Source organism: Mauremys mutica, chromosome 5 (genome assembly GCF_020497125.1).
Source record: "Mauremys mutica isolate MM-2020 ecotype Southern chromosome 5, ASM2049712v1, whole genome shotgun sequence".
Classification (NCBI taxonomy): Eukaryota; Metazoa; Chordata; order Testudines; family Geoemydidae; genus Mauremys; species Mauremys mutica.
In genome coordinates, this window is record NC_059076.1 from 117191669 (window position 1) to 117206852 (window position 15184).

General features: G+C 41.4%; 1 protein-coding gene across 4 annotated transcripts in view; it reads right to left on the reverse strand.

Annotated features, from left to right (window-relative positions):
* The window catches only part of LYAR (Ly1 antibody reactive), a 19708-nt gene continuing 4524 nt past the window's right edge, over positions 1–15184 (reverse strand). For 2 of the 4 annotated variants that reach the window (XM_045017270.1, XM_045017269.1), the window contains exons 3-10: positions 14834–14948; positions 12241–12348; positions 10258–10341; positions 9353–9388; positions 4275–4695; positions 3831–3947; positions 1830–1915; positions 1–1238 (exon numbers count right to left, since the gene is read on the reverse strand). In XM_045017270.1, the coding sequence (XP_044873205.1) occupies positions 1104–1238; positions 1830–1915; positions 3831–3947; positions 4275–4695; positions 9353–9388; positions 10258–10341; positions 12241–12348; positions 14834–14948 (1102 nt within the window). In that variant the 3' untranslated portion in view covers positions 1–1103. The remainder of the gene's footprint in view (positions 1239–1829; positions 1916–3830; positions 3948–4274; positions 4696–9352; positions 9389–10257; positions 10342–12240; positions 12349–14833; positions 14949–15184) is intronic. The other 2 variants (XM_045017268.1, XM_045017272.1) reach the window with 2 other exon arrangements.

Below are 15184 nucleotides of genomic sequence, written 5' to 3' on the forward strand. Positions count from 1 at the left end.
CCCTGAGATAATCTTGTCAGCTGCTAATCCTATATGCTCCAGGCCAGTTTAAATGACCGTAAACAGTTTTCACCACTTCCTGGATATTCCATGCTATTAGATATTTCCAGATAATGGGAGTATTTTGTGACAGCCTGAAATTTTAATCTGTTACTTCAAGTAATACTCTCTATACAAATTCAATTTTATCATCACTCCTCTCCACATTTCTAGGTCCCTTACTACTTTGAAGTCACAGAAATATTTATAACACCTTCCAGTTTAATACTACCTGCAATTTTAATTAGTGAATTATTCTAAAAGCACAAACAAGAATAGATAAAATTGGGAAAAATTTCCCCAATTTGATAAACTGGCATTATCAGTATTTATTGTCAAATTTCCAATTGAGGCAATAGCCCTCACAAACCAACCAATCAACCCACCCCCATGCTTTACTTGGCTTCTAACCAAATATTTATGGTAATGAAATATGAACTGATTTAACTGTGTGTATAAAAGGTATCTATTTTCATTTAGTGTGCACTGGGAAATTAAATGTTAAATGGATAGTGACTTGACACTGACAAATCTCAATTATTCCTTTTTTGACAAAACAGGATACTGAAATATTAGTATGTATGATCTGCAGCATACCATTAGCTTTGGACCAAAACATTTTTTCTTCTCATAGAAACAAAATATTTTCATTAGGTGTTGTATTAATACATCATCAAGTTTGCAGCTGTACTGCTTCCTACAAAGGTGCAATACAACCTGGGTCTTAAGAAGCAATCACACCTGCATAAATTCAGTAACATGAAAAGGATTTTAATAGAATGGGCAACAATTTTCCAATGTCTGTTAAACGTTCTACCAAAAATATATTTTCTGTAAAATCAAAATTTCTGAAAACATATGCAACCATTCCCAAATTTCAGTTGTACATATAAGTGTAGGGAAGAAAAGGAGGGGGGAATCCAGGAATAGAATTACAGCTAAATTATGCTGTGATACATACACAGTGTCTACTGAAGTCAGTGAAAGCTGTGTTTGCATACGTGATAGGACAATTTGGACAGTCTGCAATTGTAAAACTTGATCATTATGAAACCACTCATTTTCTATTTCATGAGTTTAACTTTGTCCTTTAAAACCTTGAATTTTGGATTATTGTTCACTTTCTTATTAAATATTACTAGAAGATCCTCTTGTGATTTATGATGTTCACCAGATACTGCATGATATTGGGATAAAACCTACACAAAAAAACAAAAATAAATAAATCATTCCTGTTAACTTGAACTATTTCCACTTCACTTAAACATTCCACATGAAAATGCACACACATTATGTCTCAATTCAATAATATTGCTTAATTAAAATCCAGCAAGAAATCTATTAATACTTACAACTCAAAGCTGAAATTGCAAACTTAAGTACACAGCTACCTCAATATAACGCCACCTGATATAACACGAATTCGGATATAACACGGTAAAGCAGTGCTCTGGGGGATAGGGCTGCACACTCTGGTGGATCAAAGCAAGTTCAATATAACATGGTTTTCACCTATAACGCGGTAAGATCTTTTGGCTCCCAAGGACAGTTTTATATTGAGGTAGAGGTGGTGTTTTGCTGGATTGGGGGAATCTCCAATTTAAAAATCACAGAATAGACTCCTTAATCACACATTTTTGAATCTTTTATACGATTTACTAATTAACCAGGTCACTATATACTTAAAAGACTTAGTCTATGTAGGATAGTTGTATATTTTCACATAGTTTTCTTTTAAATTACCTATTTTACAAACTAAAAGGGGTTTTAAAAAAAGAAGACTACTGTACCTTTTTTCTTAGTTTTTTTATTGAAATTTCATTGTTTGGAGCTTGCTTCAGAACAGCTTTGATAGTTCCCTTCCAGTTGAATTTACCTATAATATTGTTAAAAACATAATGGTATTACATTTCTTCTATATTTCTAAGTCATCTTTTCATCACATGTTCTAGCTAAAACTAATTACAGAACCATCCTGGCCTTATTATTGCACCCACAGCAGCATCACCACCCTGGCACAAGGATCAAGCAAGTTGTTCCTCAGGTTAGCTACTGTAATGGGGTGTACAGACCCCATGCTGGCCTGGCAATCAACTGGGAGAATAAAAGAGCTGGGAAGCAGAGGGGCAAGCTGGAGAAGGAAAGTCCTGCTGGAAAGCTGGTGTGAAGCCACCCAGAGAAGGGATGACTGGATATACAGGCTGTAGAAGCCTACAGAACCTAGGGAGGTAGGAAGCTCAGCACAGCAGGAGGAGTTGCTGAGGCCTGATTCCACCTGCCTGGTTTAAGGATCCTGAGCTGGAACCCAGTGGAGTGGGTGGGCCTGGGTTCCCTTACCAGTCCCTCAGAGACTTAAGAGCCAAAAGAGTTTCCAGATCTGCTGAGGACAGGGACCAGCAAACTCTGCCAGGGTAAGGGAGGAAACCCATAAACCCCAGCAGGACTGAAGCTAACACCCTTCATAGCCCAGAATGGGCCTACCACACAGACTCAGGCCTTGTCTACACTTGAAATGCTACAGCGGCACAGCTACAGCACTTCAGTATAGCCATTACCTATGCCAATGGGAGGGGTTCTCCCATCAGCATAGGTAATCCACCTCCGCAAGAGGCAACAGCTAGATCAATGGAAGAATTCTTCCATTGATCTAGTGCTGTCTACACTGGGGGTTCGGTTGGCTTAACTGTCTCTCCTGGGGTGTGTGGGGGGATTTTTCACACCCCTGAGCAACACAGTTAACCCACTTAATTTTCTAGAGCCAACCAGGCCTTAAGCAAGAGATGCTGAATGACTGCCCTGCCAGACGAAGCAGATTCTGTGCAATGCTCCGTCTGACCAAAGTGGGTGCTGTTGCATTAGCACACCAGCTCAGCATGAAGGAAGAACAAATGACAAGACATCATCCTGGGAAAGGGAGAAGCTGAGCCCTTAAAATAAATATTATATCTACTGGTGAAAAGCATGATCTCAGCTCCTATGTGACACACAAATAGGAAATTGAGGGTTTTCCCTTCTTTTTTTTAAAAATAGAAGTAGCAAATTTAACACATAATGCATACTTAGGAAGCCGTTAATTAGTATTACTTCTAAATGTGAAAACTATATCCCCAAATTACATGGGCTCAATAAAAGATTCATTATATATATATTCTGGATGTCAAATACAACTAGCTAAAAATAAAAATAAGGCCAATTTGTAACCCAGCTATTATGTCATGCGAAGGACTAGGCGGGTGCAAGACATGCCACCTCCTCTTACAATACGGGTAGCCAGCGCAGGGGAGTATGTAGGAACACAAGAGAGCAGCCTCTGTGGGGCTGTTGTTGCCCATTCCTAGAAGGTGGGTGGAAGTGGGTGCTGTGGATAGTGGCCAGCACAGCTGAACAAACAAATCAGGAGAAAGTCTGCACCAGGTATCAGGTTCGCAGAGATTACTTCCCCTGGAACAAGGTATGAAACAGGGAGATTGACACTATTGCAATCGATGCAGCGGGTGTTGATTTAGCGGGTCTAGTGAAGACCCGCTAAATTGACGGCAGAGTGCTATCTGGTTGACTTTGGTGCTCCCCCAGAAAGGTAAGATAAGTTGACCAGAGAGCATCTCCCAGCGATGCAACATTGTGAAGACAAGCCATTAATCACAATCTGGTTCATGGTCTTCTCCTGAGGCAGCTCTTTGCTCAGATTTTTGCCCCAAATGAATAGCAGTACTTAATGACTGATTTCATAAGCACATAACTATCTTACTAAAATATATATGTCTAAACTTCTATTTTAAGTTTGAAGATACCTTTATCTACATTCCCAATTTCTTCAGTTTCCATGGCTGCATCCTCACTTTTTTCAGTTTCTGTTGTTGCAGATGTTTTTATATATTTCATTCTTTTTGTTGTGGTGCAACGTTCTTCTAGACAAGGGGGAGGGGAGAGGGATGAGAGATAAATATGATGAGGAAATATTAAAACATTTAAATTACTAAAAAAAACATAAAAAGTTTCTATTCTTGGCATTGGAGTTTGCTGTAAGATTTTTCTTGATTTTGAAATTAAAAAAATTAAAAACATTGTAATGTGATGCCAGTTAAGCTGCTTTGTATACTTTTTTTTTTTAAAAACTTAATTTATAGGTGTTATAAAGATTCTACCAGAGCAGGTTACTGAGTTTTCAAGATGCCAAAAAGAACAAATAAACAGTCTTCACTAAAATCTGCATGGAATGTGAGCTAGATATATACCTTCTGCATGTTTACGTTTTTGTTTCTTTGTATTTGTTTGTTCTTCTTCGTTATGATTACCATTTCCATTTATTTCCACCTGAGCTATATTATTCCTCTCATGCTTTTTCTTCTTCTTCCTTTCTGCATTATTGCTTTTGGAAGTTTCCTCATTTTCATCCTCAGTAGCTTCCTTTTCTTTCTTAGACTTTTTTCCTTTTTTATTTTCAAAGTTCTCTCGTTGGCTTTCTAATTTCATGTCTTTTTTCTCTGTCTTTTTGTTCTTTTGTCTTTCTTCTTTTCGCTCTCTTTTACTCTTTTTCTTCTCCTCAAGTTTATCAGCCGTCATTTCGTTTTCTGTAGACAATGGGTTTACTTCACTTTTTACAGGCTGGCTTCCTACTTTTTGCAATGGTTTCTCTAGTTCTTTTTTGCTTGACCCCTTTTTAAAAAAAGAAAATATAATATTGTAATAAAAATGTCTTTCACATACTTCATTTGGTAATACCACCCAGATCTACTGCATTATTCATGGGGGTAGAGAGAGAAATATGTTCTGAATAAAAATAAATAAATATATCAATCAAACAAAACAATTATTGAGGATAGCATTACTTGGTGGAGATAATGCATCTCAGTTGAAAACTAAAGGACATGCCTTACTCTAACTGCCCCATCTGAAATGTTAAAATTTACAACACATGCGTGCTTGTCATTTGTTATTCCACTTAATTTTGGTTTTAGAAGAATGAAGTGGGCATTTGCAAAATATATTAGTTTATTATTTTAGATGTTCCAAAATGATAAACTTAATTTCTTCGAGTGCTTGCTCATACCGATTCCAATTAGGTGTGTGCACGCGAGCCGCATGCACAATCGTCGGAAGATTTTTATCCTAGCAACACTTGGTGGGTCGGCTGAGGAGCCCCCTGGAGTGGCGCCCTTATGGTGCTGGATATATGCCCCTGCCAACCCAACATGACGGTTGTTGGAACTGTGGAGCGCAGCTTTGCTGATCTTCACTTCCCTAGCTCTTAGCTCGTTTATACTGTAGATAGTTGTTATAGCGTAGTTGTTAGTAGTTTCTAGTTGTAGTTAATAGTAGTTTTTGTAGTTAGTGTACATAGTGATTGGAGGTAAGGGGCTTCTCCCCTTCCCAGTACCTGGCCCATGCCTAGGTCTCGGCTTCAAACCCTGCTCGGCCTGCCTCAAGCTGATGCCTACGGGAGACCCCCACGACTCCTGTCTGAAGTGCCTGGGGGAATCCCAACCACCAGATAAGTGCCTCATTCGTAAGGCATTCAAGCCTTGGACAAAAAAGGAGCGGGGCTTTTGTTTGAAGCAGCTCCTCTTGAAGGCAGCACTTAGCCCAGCCCCGTGCCGAGACGCAGCGCCATCGGTCCAAAGCGCGCCTCCAGCACCAGATGTCTCTGGCACTGTTATCAGTGCAGCACCGCTCGCTGTCTCCAGGATCCAGAAAGCAGCACAAGCAACCTGCTGCTCCTGTACAGTTGCTGGCACTGCCTGTGCCCCCTGTGGAGCAGCGTCCCATGCCGGACTGTCTTGCGAAGGCTCCAACTCTGGCACCATCGATTCCGGTGCCGCAAGCGCTGTTGAGTCCGGTGCACATAAGCTTCACAGTGAGCACTGTGGTTGAGCTCGGCCTGCCTTCCACCCAGAGACTTTCTCCGTTGCATCGAACCGGGACAGTCACAAACTTCGGTACTGCCAGTGCGGGCTGCTCCATCGATAGGGAAGCCCTCCATGATGCACCCTCCATTGCAGAGTGAGACGGGTTGGCACCAATCTTGGTTGCAGTCCAGGTCATGGTCCCAATCCAGAAGCTGGTCTCCTCCATGGCACCGATCACCATCTCGGCGCCGGTTGTGCTCGCAGCGCTGCTCCACCTCAAGAAGATCTCCTTCCCGATATGATTGGTACTGGTCCAGCTCCCGGCACCGATCCCAGCACCGGTCTCCTTGGAGTCGTTCCCAGCACCGCTCCGCCCATAGATCTGGACCTGGATGAAGACCTACCTCCTGGCCACGATACAACCATTGGTCCTGGTCCAGATTACGGTACCGCTCGAGACCGCAGCGCTGATCTCCATCCCTGCGGCGCGGGCTAACAATGCATGATGATCGCTCATGCTGAGTTGCACTGGCTCCACCTTGGCCTTCCTACCCCAACTCGAGGTCGTCCCAAGTGGAGAATGGCTACCGCATCCATTACCAAGACGCGGACGATGCTAGCCAATGGCACGATGAGGGGCAGGATCTTGCTCAGGGACTCCCACAATGGTCCTTTTGGACCCCTTGGGCATACCATCAGGCCCAAGGCATCCCATTGGGAGCTTCTCGGTCTGCCCACTCGGAACATTGGATCCCAGAAGCCACTGTCAGTTGCCTCCCACCCGTCCGGGGGCTCAGAGCAACAGCCCTACCCTCAGCTCAGGCCCATGCCCCTAGCATGGAGGACCTAGAGCAGCTGGACCACTTTCCACCTATGCAGAATCGATCACTTTCCACCGTGGGCTATGATCGATTCTGCACTTGATTGACCTTAGTGGCGTCGTTTCTCCCGGGAGTCCAAAATACCTTGGCAGATCGCCTCAGCGGATCCTTTCTGGCTCACGAGTGGTCGATTCGCCCAGACATCATCCATTCTGTTTTCCGGAAGTGGGGGTTTCCCTACATAGACCTTGTCACCTCTTGCGAGAATTGGAGGTGCCAGGTATTCTGTTCTTTCCAGGGGCGCTCCCCGGGCTCCTTATTGGATGCCTTCCTGATGCTGTGGAAAGACCATCTGCTCTACGCCTTTCCTCCATTCCCGTTGGTCCACAAGGTCCTTCTCAAATTGCAAAGAGACAAGGCCCGCTTAATCTTGGTTGCCCCAGTGTGGCTCAGGCAACATTGGTACACCACGCTCCTCGATCTGTCGGTGACCACACCAATTCCACTCCCATTGTGGCGGACCTGATCACTCAGGAACACGGCCAACTGCGTCATCCGGACCAGCAATCCCTCCATCTCACAGCATGGATGCTGCATGGCTAATACTCTGAGCTACGTTGCTCCTGCTTGGTGCAGCATGTTCTTGGTTAGCAGAAAGCCCTCTACTAGGTCAATGTATCTGGCCAAGTGGAAGCGTTTCTCCTGCTGGTGTGCCCTGAGCAATACTGCCCCTCTGGAGGTGCCAGTACTTACCATTCTAGATTATCTCTTGTCCTTGAAACAGCAAGGCCTAGCAGTTTCATCCATCAAAGTACACCTAGCAGCAATTTCTGCCTCCCACCCGGGTGAAACTGGTTTTCTCCAATCCCATGATCAGCAGGTTCTTCGAGGGATTGGAATGTCTGTACCTGAAAATTCGGCGTCCAGCCCCTACGTGGGACCTCAACCTGGTCCTAGCCAGGCTCATGGGTGCCCCGTTCAAGCCGATGGCCACTTGCTCGCTTCTGTACCTTTCCTGGAAAACAGCTTTCCTCGTCGCTATAACCTCGACGAGATGTATGTTGGAACTTTGAGCCTTCATGTCAGACCCACCATATATGGTGTTTCATAAGGACAAGGTACAGCTGCGACCACACTCTTCCTTCCTTCCTAAGGTGGTGTCTGCTATCCATGTCAACCAAGACATCTTCCTTCCGGTCTTCTACCCGAAGCTGCAAGCTTCGACAAGAGCAACAGCTTCATTCCCTAGACGTTCACAGGGCCCTCATCTTTTACATCGAACGAACTAAACCCTTTAGGAGGATGACCCAGCTGTTCATAGCAGTGGCAGACTGGATGAAAGGCCTCCCGGTCTCCTCACAGCACATCTTGTCCTGAATTACATCATGCATCCGTGCGTGCTATGACTTGGCTGGTGTCCCAACTACGCACCTTACTGCCCACTCTACTAGGGCTCAAGCTTTGTCCTCTGCCTTCCTGGCTCATGTGCCCATACAGGAGATCTGTAGGGAAGCAACTTGATCAGTACATACCTTTGCTTCCTACTATGTGATAGTGCAGCAGTCCAGGGGTGATGCTGCATTTGGTTCAGCAGTCCTTCACTCCACGACATCTTACTCCGACCCCACCGCCTAGGTAAGGCTTGGGAGTCACCTAATTGGAATCGATATGAGCAAGCACTTGAAGAAAAGACGATTACTCACCTTTGTAACTGTTGTTCTTTGCGATGTGTTGCTCATATCCATTCCAAACCCACCCTCCTTCCCCTCTGTCAGAGTAGCCGGCAAGAAGGAACTAAGGGGGCATTGGGTCAGCAGGGGCATATATTCAGCACCATAAGGGCGCCTCAGCTGACCCATCAAGTGTTGCTAGGGTAAAAATCTTTCAATGATTGTGCACACAACGCACGCACATCTAATTGGAATGGATATGAGCAACACATCTTGAAGAACAACAGTTACAAAGGTGAGTGTAAGTCTTTTTTTTCATTGCAACAGCAAAATTTCCAGACAGATGGGAGTGCTGTGAAGCTCAGGCAAGCAGCAACAGGGAACATCAGAGAAGAACGAGGCAAGTCCAGGCAGAGGGTAGTTCCTAAATTACAATATAATAGTGAATAGGTAAAGATATTTCTCTATGAGAGACAGAAGGTGTTGGCAACAGCTAAGCAAATCAGAATATTAAACAAATTGGGAGCATCCAGCTCACATAGATAAGTTTAAAAAAAAAAAATGTTGAGAGTTGCTGGTTACAACTCTATAAGCAAGACTGAGTTCCATTTTGCACTTAAAGTAGGGGTAGGCAACCTATGGCACACATGCCAAAAGGTGGCACTCACGCTGCTCAGGTCCTGGCCACTGGTCCAGGGGGCTCTGCATTTTAATTTCATTTTAAATAAGGTTTTTAAAAATGTTTAAGAAGCTTCATTTACTTTACATACAATAGTTTAGTTATATATTATAGACTTATAGAAAGAGACCTTCTAAAAATGGTTAAAATGTATTACTGGCACACGAAACCTTAAATTAGAGTGAATAAATGAAAACTCAGCACACCACATCTGAAAGGTTGCTGATCCTTGATTTAAAGCATGGATTCACCGTTGCGTTTTGTATGAGGACACGAGCACACACTCTCCAAACTTACAGCATTTGCACTTTGAGTAACAAACTTCTTACTGCTCTGCAGTGAGGCCAAAAAGGGAGAAAGAAAAAAAAATATGAGTATCTGGGACCACAAAGAGTAAAAATGCCTTAAATCGTACTCTGACAGTTATTGCATGACATCACTACAGGGCAGAGTTAGAGTTGCTTGGCTGTCTTAACGGTGCATTTCTTAATATGTTTGGATTTTTTTAAGTGTAACCTTAACTCTGAATTTCCTAGGTTTAGAACACTTGACTGGGGGACAGTTGAGACATACCTATGATGTTTTACCCTTAATTTATTGATATTCTTAACCTTAAATTCATCTTAATGAAGCTGTGCCTCTAGGAAAAGAATGATTAATCTTAAAATGCATTAGGTAACATTTATATTTAATAGAACTATTCTTTTTCTATTGAAAAATCCAAATTTTAAAGTTGCACTTATAAAATGAGTTAATAGAACACTCCAATGGGTGGGTAAATGAAACAATATACAAACTTTCAGTTACAATGGAAAAAAGATGTGCAAAAATATTACTGGACACAGATGTCAGATTGGAGTAGTAATGATCTGAAAGTGGATTTTCTGTTCCTTATTAGAAAAAGCAATCTGGGATAAGAAGTTTACACATACCTTCCTATTACCATGATGCAATCACTGCCTATAGCTTACCTTCAGAGGTTGTCGTGCGTATCCCAGCTATGCTGTATCAGCAATACATTGCACCATAGATTAGCAAAAGTTTAGTCTCATGTACTCTCCATATTTTCTTTGGACACCAGGAATGACTCTTCACTAATATACAGTACTTAGTGTCTCCAATAGGAGTCTTGAAGGTTCTCCACCCTGTTGCCCTATTGTTGTATTCTTACTGAAAGATTCTGTGGCTTTGATTTGACTTACGTTGCTGGTTGCTTCAGAAAAGATATCCCACACCTGGTCTTGCAGAGCACTATTTTCAACATTAAAGCTGTTCACCATCCAATTCTGTGCAGAAAAAGAATAGTAGAAATGAGAAGTGACAGGCATTCAATTTTAACTTTTTAACCCTATGTAGGATAAAGTAGAAAATTAAAGAATTAAAATTAACTGAAGTTTGGTTAAGGAAATGTGTGTGTATTGTAAAGAAAGGCCATGACTAGCACGTTGGAAGAAATAACTCATTATTTTGAAGCCTAAGGTCAAAAGGAATAAAGTAGGGAGAATGTATGGTTTAAAGAATAACTAATTGGATAAGTGCAAAGGTGGCCTCTGACTGATAGGGGTGACTGCAGATGATTAAAAAAATAAAAAAAACCTAAAGACTATCTTAAAGTGAGCCAACACAGCCCTTTCCCAACCCACACACCAGTGTGAACCCAGGTGCAATGAGGAAAAAAAACAAAAAAACAACCCCCACCCCCACCCCAAAAAAAAACAACACTGTTGGACAGCAAGGAGGGCAAGAAAGAAGATGTAAATCTTATCTGGATTAAAACTAGAAATATGGGTGAATTATCTCCAATTGGTTTTTAGCTGAAGTCAGTAAATGGCAATGACATTTGTTAAAGGGTATAAAAAAAGTCAACTCTTTAAGGGTTCATTGCCAATACCTGCCTATGCTGGAGCCCACCAATATGGACAGGTGAGCACACTCCAAGGTCATTTCCTTAGTTTGTCACAGATTATTAAAAAGCAAATAAGTTTCACATGCATCTGTTTAGAAGATTGTTGGAGCAGTCTCAGGAGTTCCTGCTGCAGAGGAAAGTACAGCAGGAAGTTTCTTTTGATATTGTGAGAAATCAGCAGAAGCAGATTTCTTTTTTTTTTTAAAAAAGGGCTTTAATGCTGTGGCCATAAAGGTTTCCTCATTGCAACGTACTATTTCATTTGTTCCAGGAAAGGACTACTGAAGTGACATTGCACGGTTCAAGTTTTTGATCTCTATAGCTTTGGTATATTACGTTGCAATGTTCCCAGACAATACCATTCACTCCACCTGAAATCACTGGTTCCTCAGAAAGCTACTTGAATGTTCACCTCTGCTGTGGTAGCTCAAGAAGTTTCACCACAGCTCCTGTTTCCTGAACCTGAATATATGTATTGTCCATTATCAGCCACACAAACTGAGGCATGGAGTAGGAGAAACATGCTCACTTATCCCAGACATGTCTGTTATTCTTTATGGATGCTATATAAAATATCCACAAAAAAGAACAGGAGTACTTGTGGCATCTTAGAGACTAACACATTTATTTCAGCATAAGCTTTCGTGGGCTACAGCTCACTTCTTTGGATGCACAGAATGGAACACACAGAAGATATTTATACATACAGAGAACATGAAAAGGTGGAAGTACGCATACCAACTGTAAGAGTCTAATCAATTAAGATGAGGTATCAGCAGAAGAAAAAAAATAGTTGTCTAGTGGCAGCTCAATAAGGTGTCATTTGGAGGAATACAAGTTAGAGCCCTGAACGGCAATGAAGGTTTCTGGAAGGAGCAATGTCTAGCAGAAAGATCACTGCAATGTTCTGAGGTGTTTTGGGGAATGTGTAAGTTGGCAGAAACAGCAAATGGAGAAATATTAAAGTGTGTGGTTTGAGGGGAGAGACTTACAGAGGGGGAATTTGCACTTACAGGGCTCCAAACCCAACAAATTCTCCAACATGTCTGACTAATAATTTATATAAAAATTACATAAACAGAAGGCCTTTCATCCAAAGATCAATGCTCTATAAATATTAAGTAAGTCTCAGGCAGACAGTTATTCTCCCCTACCTGCCAATTATACAGATGTACAGACAGGTTAAGCAACTTGTCTCAGGTAACAAGTTAGTGGCACATATGAGCGTATAATCCATTAGTCCTAATTTCAAATCCACTACTTGTCTCTAAAATCATACCTGAAATTTGACCTTTTTTCTTGGAATATTGTCATAGGTGTGCATTTGCTCCAAGATGTTTCTCACTTTGGGGCTAATGTTTGGCTTCTTTATTACTTCATGAATCTTCTGCAAGAAAGAAACCAAATAACTTGTCAAAGGAGCGCTGAGTTAACTAGCAAAGTCAGATGCAAGATGAGATCAGAAATACAGAGTACCTTGAATAACATCTGCAAACCATTTAGCGTACAGTCTAGTATTTGCCATCTTTATATTTAGACAGATTATACAGCCAATTCTGAAAATGCTATAGTATTACAAAAAGTGCACGAGAAACACCAATTCTTGAGTTTTTTGTTCTAAAATTCACTGGGAAAAAACCCCACAGAAAGTGATTATATGAATCATTTACACACTTTACAGCTAAGCTGAAACACGACTGATGCACTAAGTTTGAAAAATGAAATTCAGAAATAGCCCGGCCAAGGTAAGCTATTCCACTACTTGTATACTAAATGTATACAATATATAGCTCATCTTCGCTTTCAGATCATACGCTGGTAAAAAGGCAGGGGGGGGGGGGAGGACCATCTAGCTCAGCTGTGATCTCAAATATGCTACTTGTCCTACTTTTAGATAACACTGGAGAACTTTGTTACACTAGAGTTTGGTTATACCCTGTGAGTTATACTGGAAGAGAATGCCAGCTGGATGTCTCTTCATAAAGCACTCCAGAATGTCACAGCCTTTTAAAAGAAGGGGAGCAGTTGTCTTTGACAAACCTGCACAGTGGGTTTCCAAATTAAAAGCATAACCAATAGACACTGGACAGTTTACAGGTTCCCCCCCCCCCCCAAAGGTTTTGTGCATCTCTCAGGACCATCAGATAAATGGGGAGGCACTGTAAAACTATCCTACTTTTTTGGTAACTTAAATAGTAAGTATTTTTTACAAATCTAGTGCCCGTCTTCAAGCCACCATCCACTACAAATTCAGGCCCTGTTCTAACTATTCACTCAAATACACAAATAACTTCAAGGATATCTGTAATCCCATTCAAATCAATGGGATTATTTAAATACTTAAAGTTACATACTGGTTTCAGTGCTCTGCAGGATAGCGGCTTTAAGGCTTGTCTACACAAACAATTAGTCTGCAACAAATCGTGTCTTATTAATCGATTAGAGTTCTTTGAAGGGGTCAACAAACATGTGGACAAGGGGGATCCAGTGTACTTAGATTTCCAGAAATCCTTTGACAAGGTCCCTCACCAAAGGCTGTTAGGTAAATTAAGCTGTCATGGGATAAAAGGGAAAGTCCTTTCATGGACTGAGAACTGGTTAAAAGACAGGGAACAAAGGGTAGGAATTAATGGTCAATTCTCAGTATGGAGAGGGGTAATTAGTGGTGTTCCCCAAGGGTCAGTCCTAGGACCAATCCTATTCAATTTATTCATAAAATGATTTGGAGAAGGGGGTAAACAGTGAGGTGGCAAAGTTTACAGATGATACTAAACTGCTCAAGATAGTTAAGACCAAAGCAGACTGTGACAAACTTCAAAAAGATCTCACAAAACTAAGTGATTGGGCAACAAAATGGCAAATGAAATTTAATGTGGATAAATGTAAAGTAATGCGCATTGGAAAAAATAACTCCAACTATACATATGATGGGGGCTAATTTAGCTACACGCAGTGTGCAGAGGTGGTCAAAAAAGCAAAAAGGATGTTAGGAATCATTAAAAAGGGGATAAAGAATAAGACTGAGAATATATGTGGGCGTATAAATAAAATATACGCCCACATCTTGAATACTGTGTACAGATGTGGTCTCCTCACCTCAAAAGAGAGATACTGGCACTAGAAAAGGTGCAGAAAAGGACAACTAAAATGATTAGGGGTTTGGAGAGGGTCCCATATGAGGAAAGATTAAAGAGGCTAGGACTCTTCAGCTTGGAAAAGAGGAGACAAGGGGGGGATATGATAGAGGAATATAAAATCATGAGTGATGTGGAGAAAGTGGATAAGGAAAAGTTATTTACTTATTCCCATAATACAAGAACTAGGGGTCACCAAATGAAATTAATAGGCAGCAGGTTTAAAACAAATAAAAGGAATTTCTTCTTCGCACAGTCAACTTGTGGAACTCCTTACCTGAGGAGGTAGTGAACCTAACAGGCAATGATCAAGTGATCTCTCTCCTGCCATCCATCTCCACCCTCTGACAAACAGAGGCTAGGGACACCATTCCTTACCCATCCTGGCTAATAGCCATTAATGGACTTCATTTCATTTGGTGACCCCTAGTTCTTGTATTACGGGAATAAGTAAATAACTTTTCCTTATCCACTTTCTCCACATCACTCATGATTTGATATACCTCTATCATAATCCCCCCCCTTAGAATCCTCTTCTCCAAGATGTTAAGAGTGTCAGGCTTGTCTGCTCTTCTCTTCAGGCCATTTTTCAGAACATGCATTGCTATTTACAATAAAACATCTGTACGTTTATTTTCCCAATATGAATTAGTATTTATGTTTTTAGTACACAAGGTTTTCTGAAATAAAGTTATCAGAAAGAAAAGAACATTAAATATATATTTTTAAAAGTGTTACCTGGATCCACTCCTGTTGTTTAACATCTCCTTTGTTAGCTTTGGCTTCATAACCCTTGCCACCATATTTCTGATCTTCACTTATACATTTCACATGGCTCTTATAATCATCACCCCTTAAATATTAATAAGCCACACTTAAAATCTGTAAACTGTGTTCCATTTCAATTAACAAAACTAGTAACAGGTCACAGTCAGTCTCTCAAACAAGGCAACCTTCATAAGCAGGGAAACTTGAGTTGTAGTTGTACAATACAAATGTATCTGCCAATCCTATGAACGCTTACAAATGTGTACACTTCTGCTTGTGTTAGTGGCCCCATTGAAGTCAGTGGAACTATTCACATGAGTA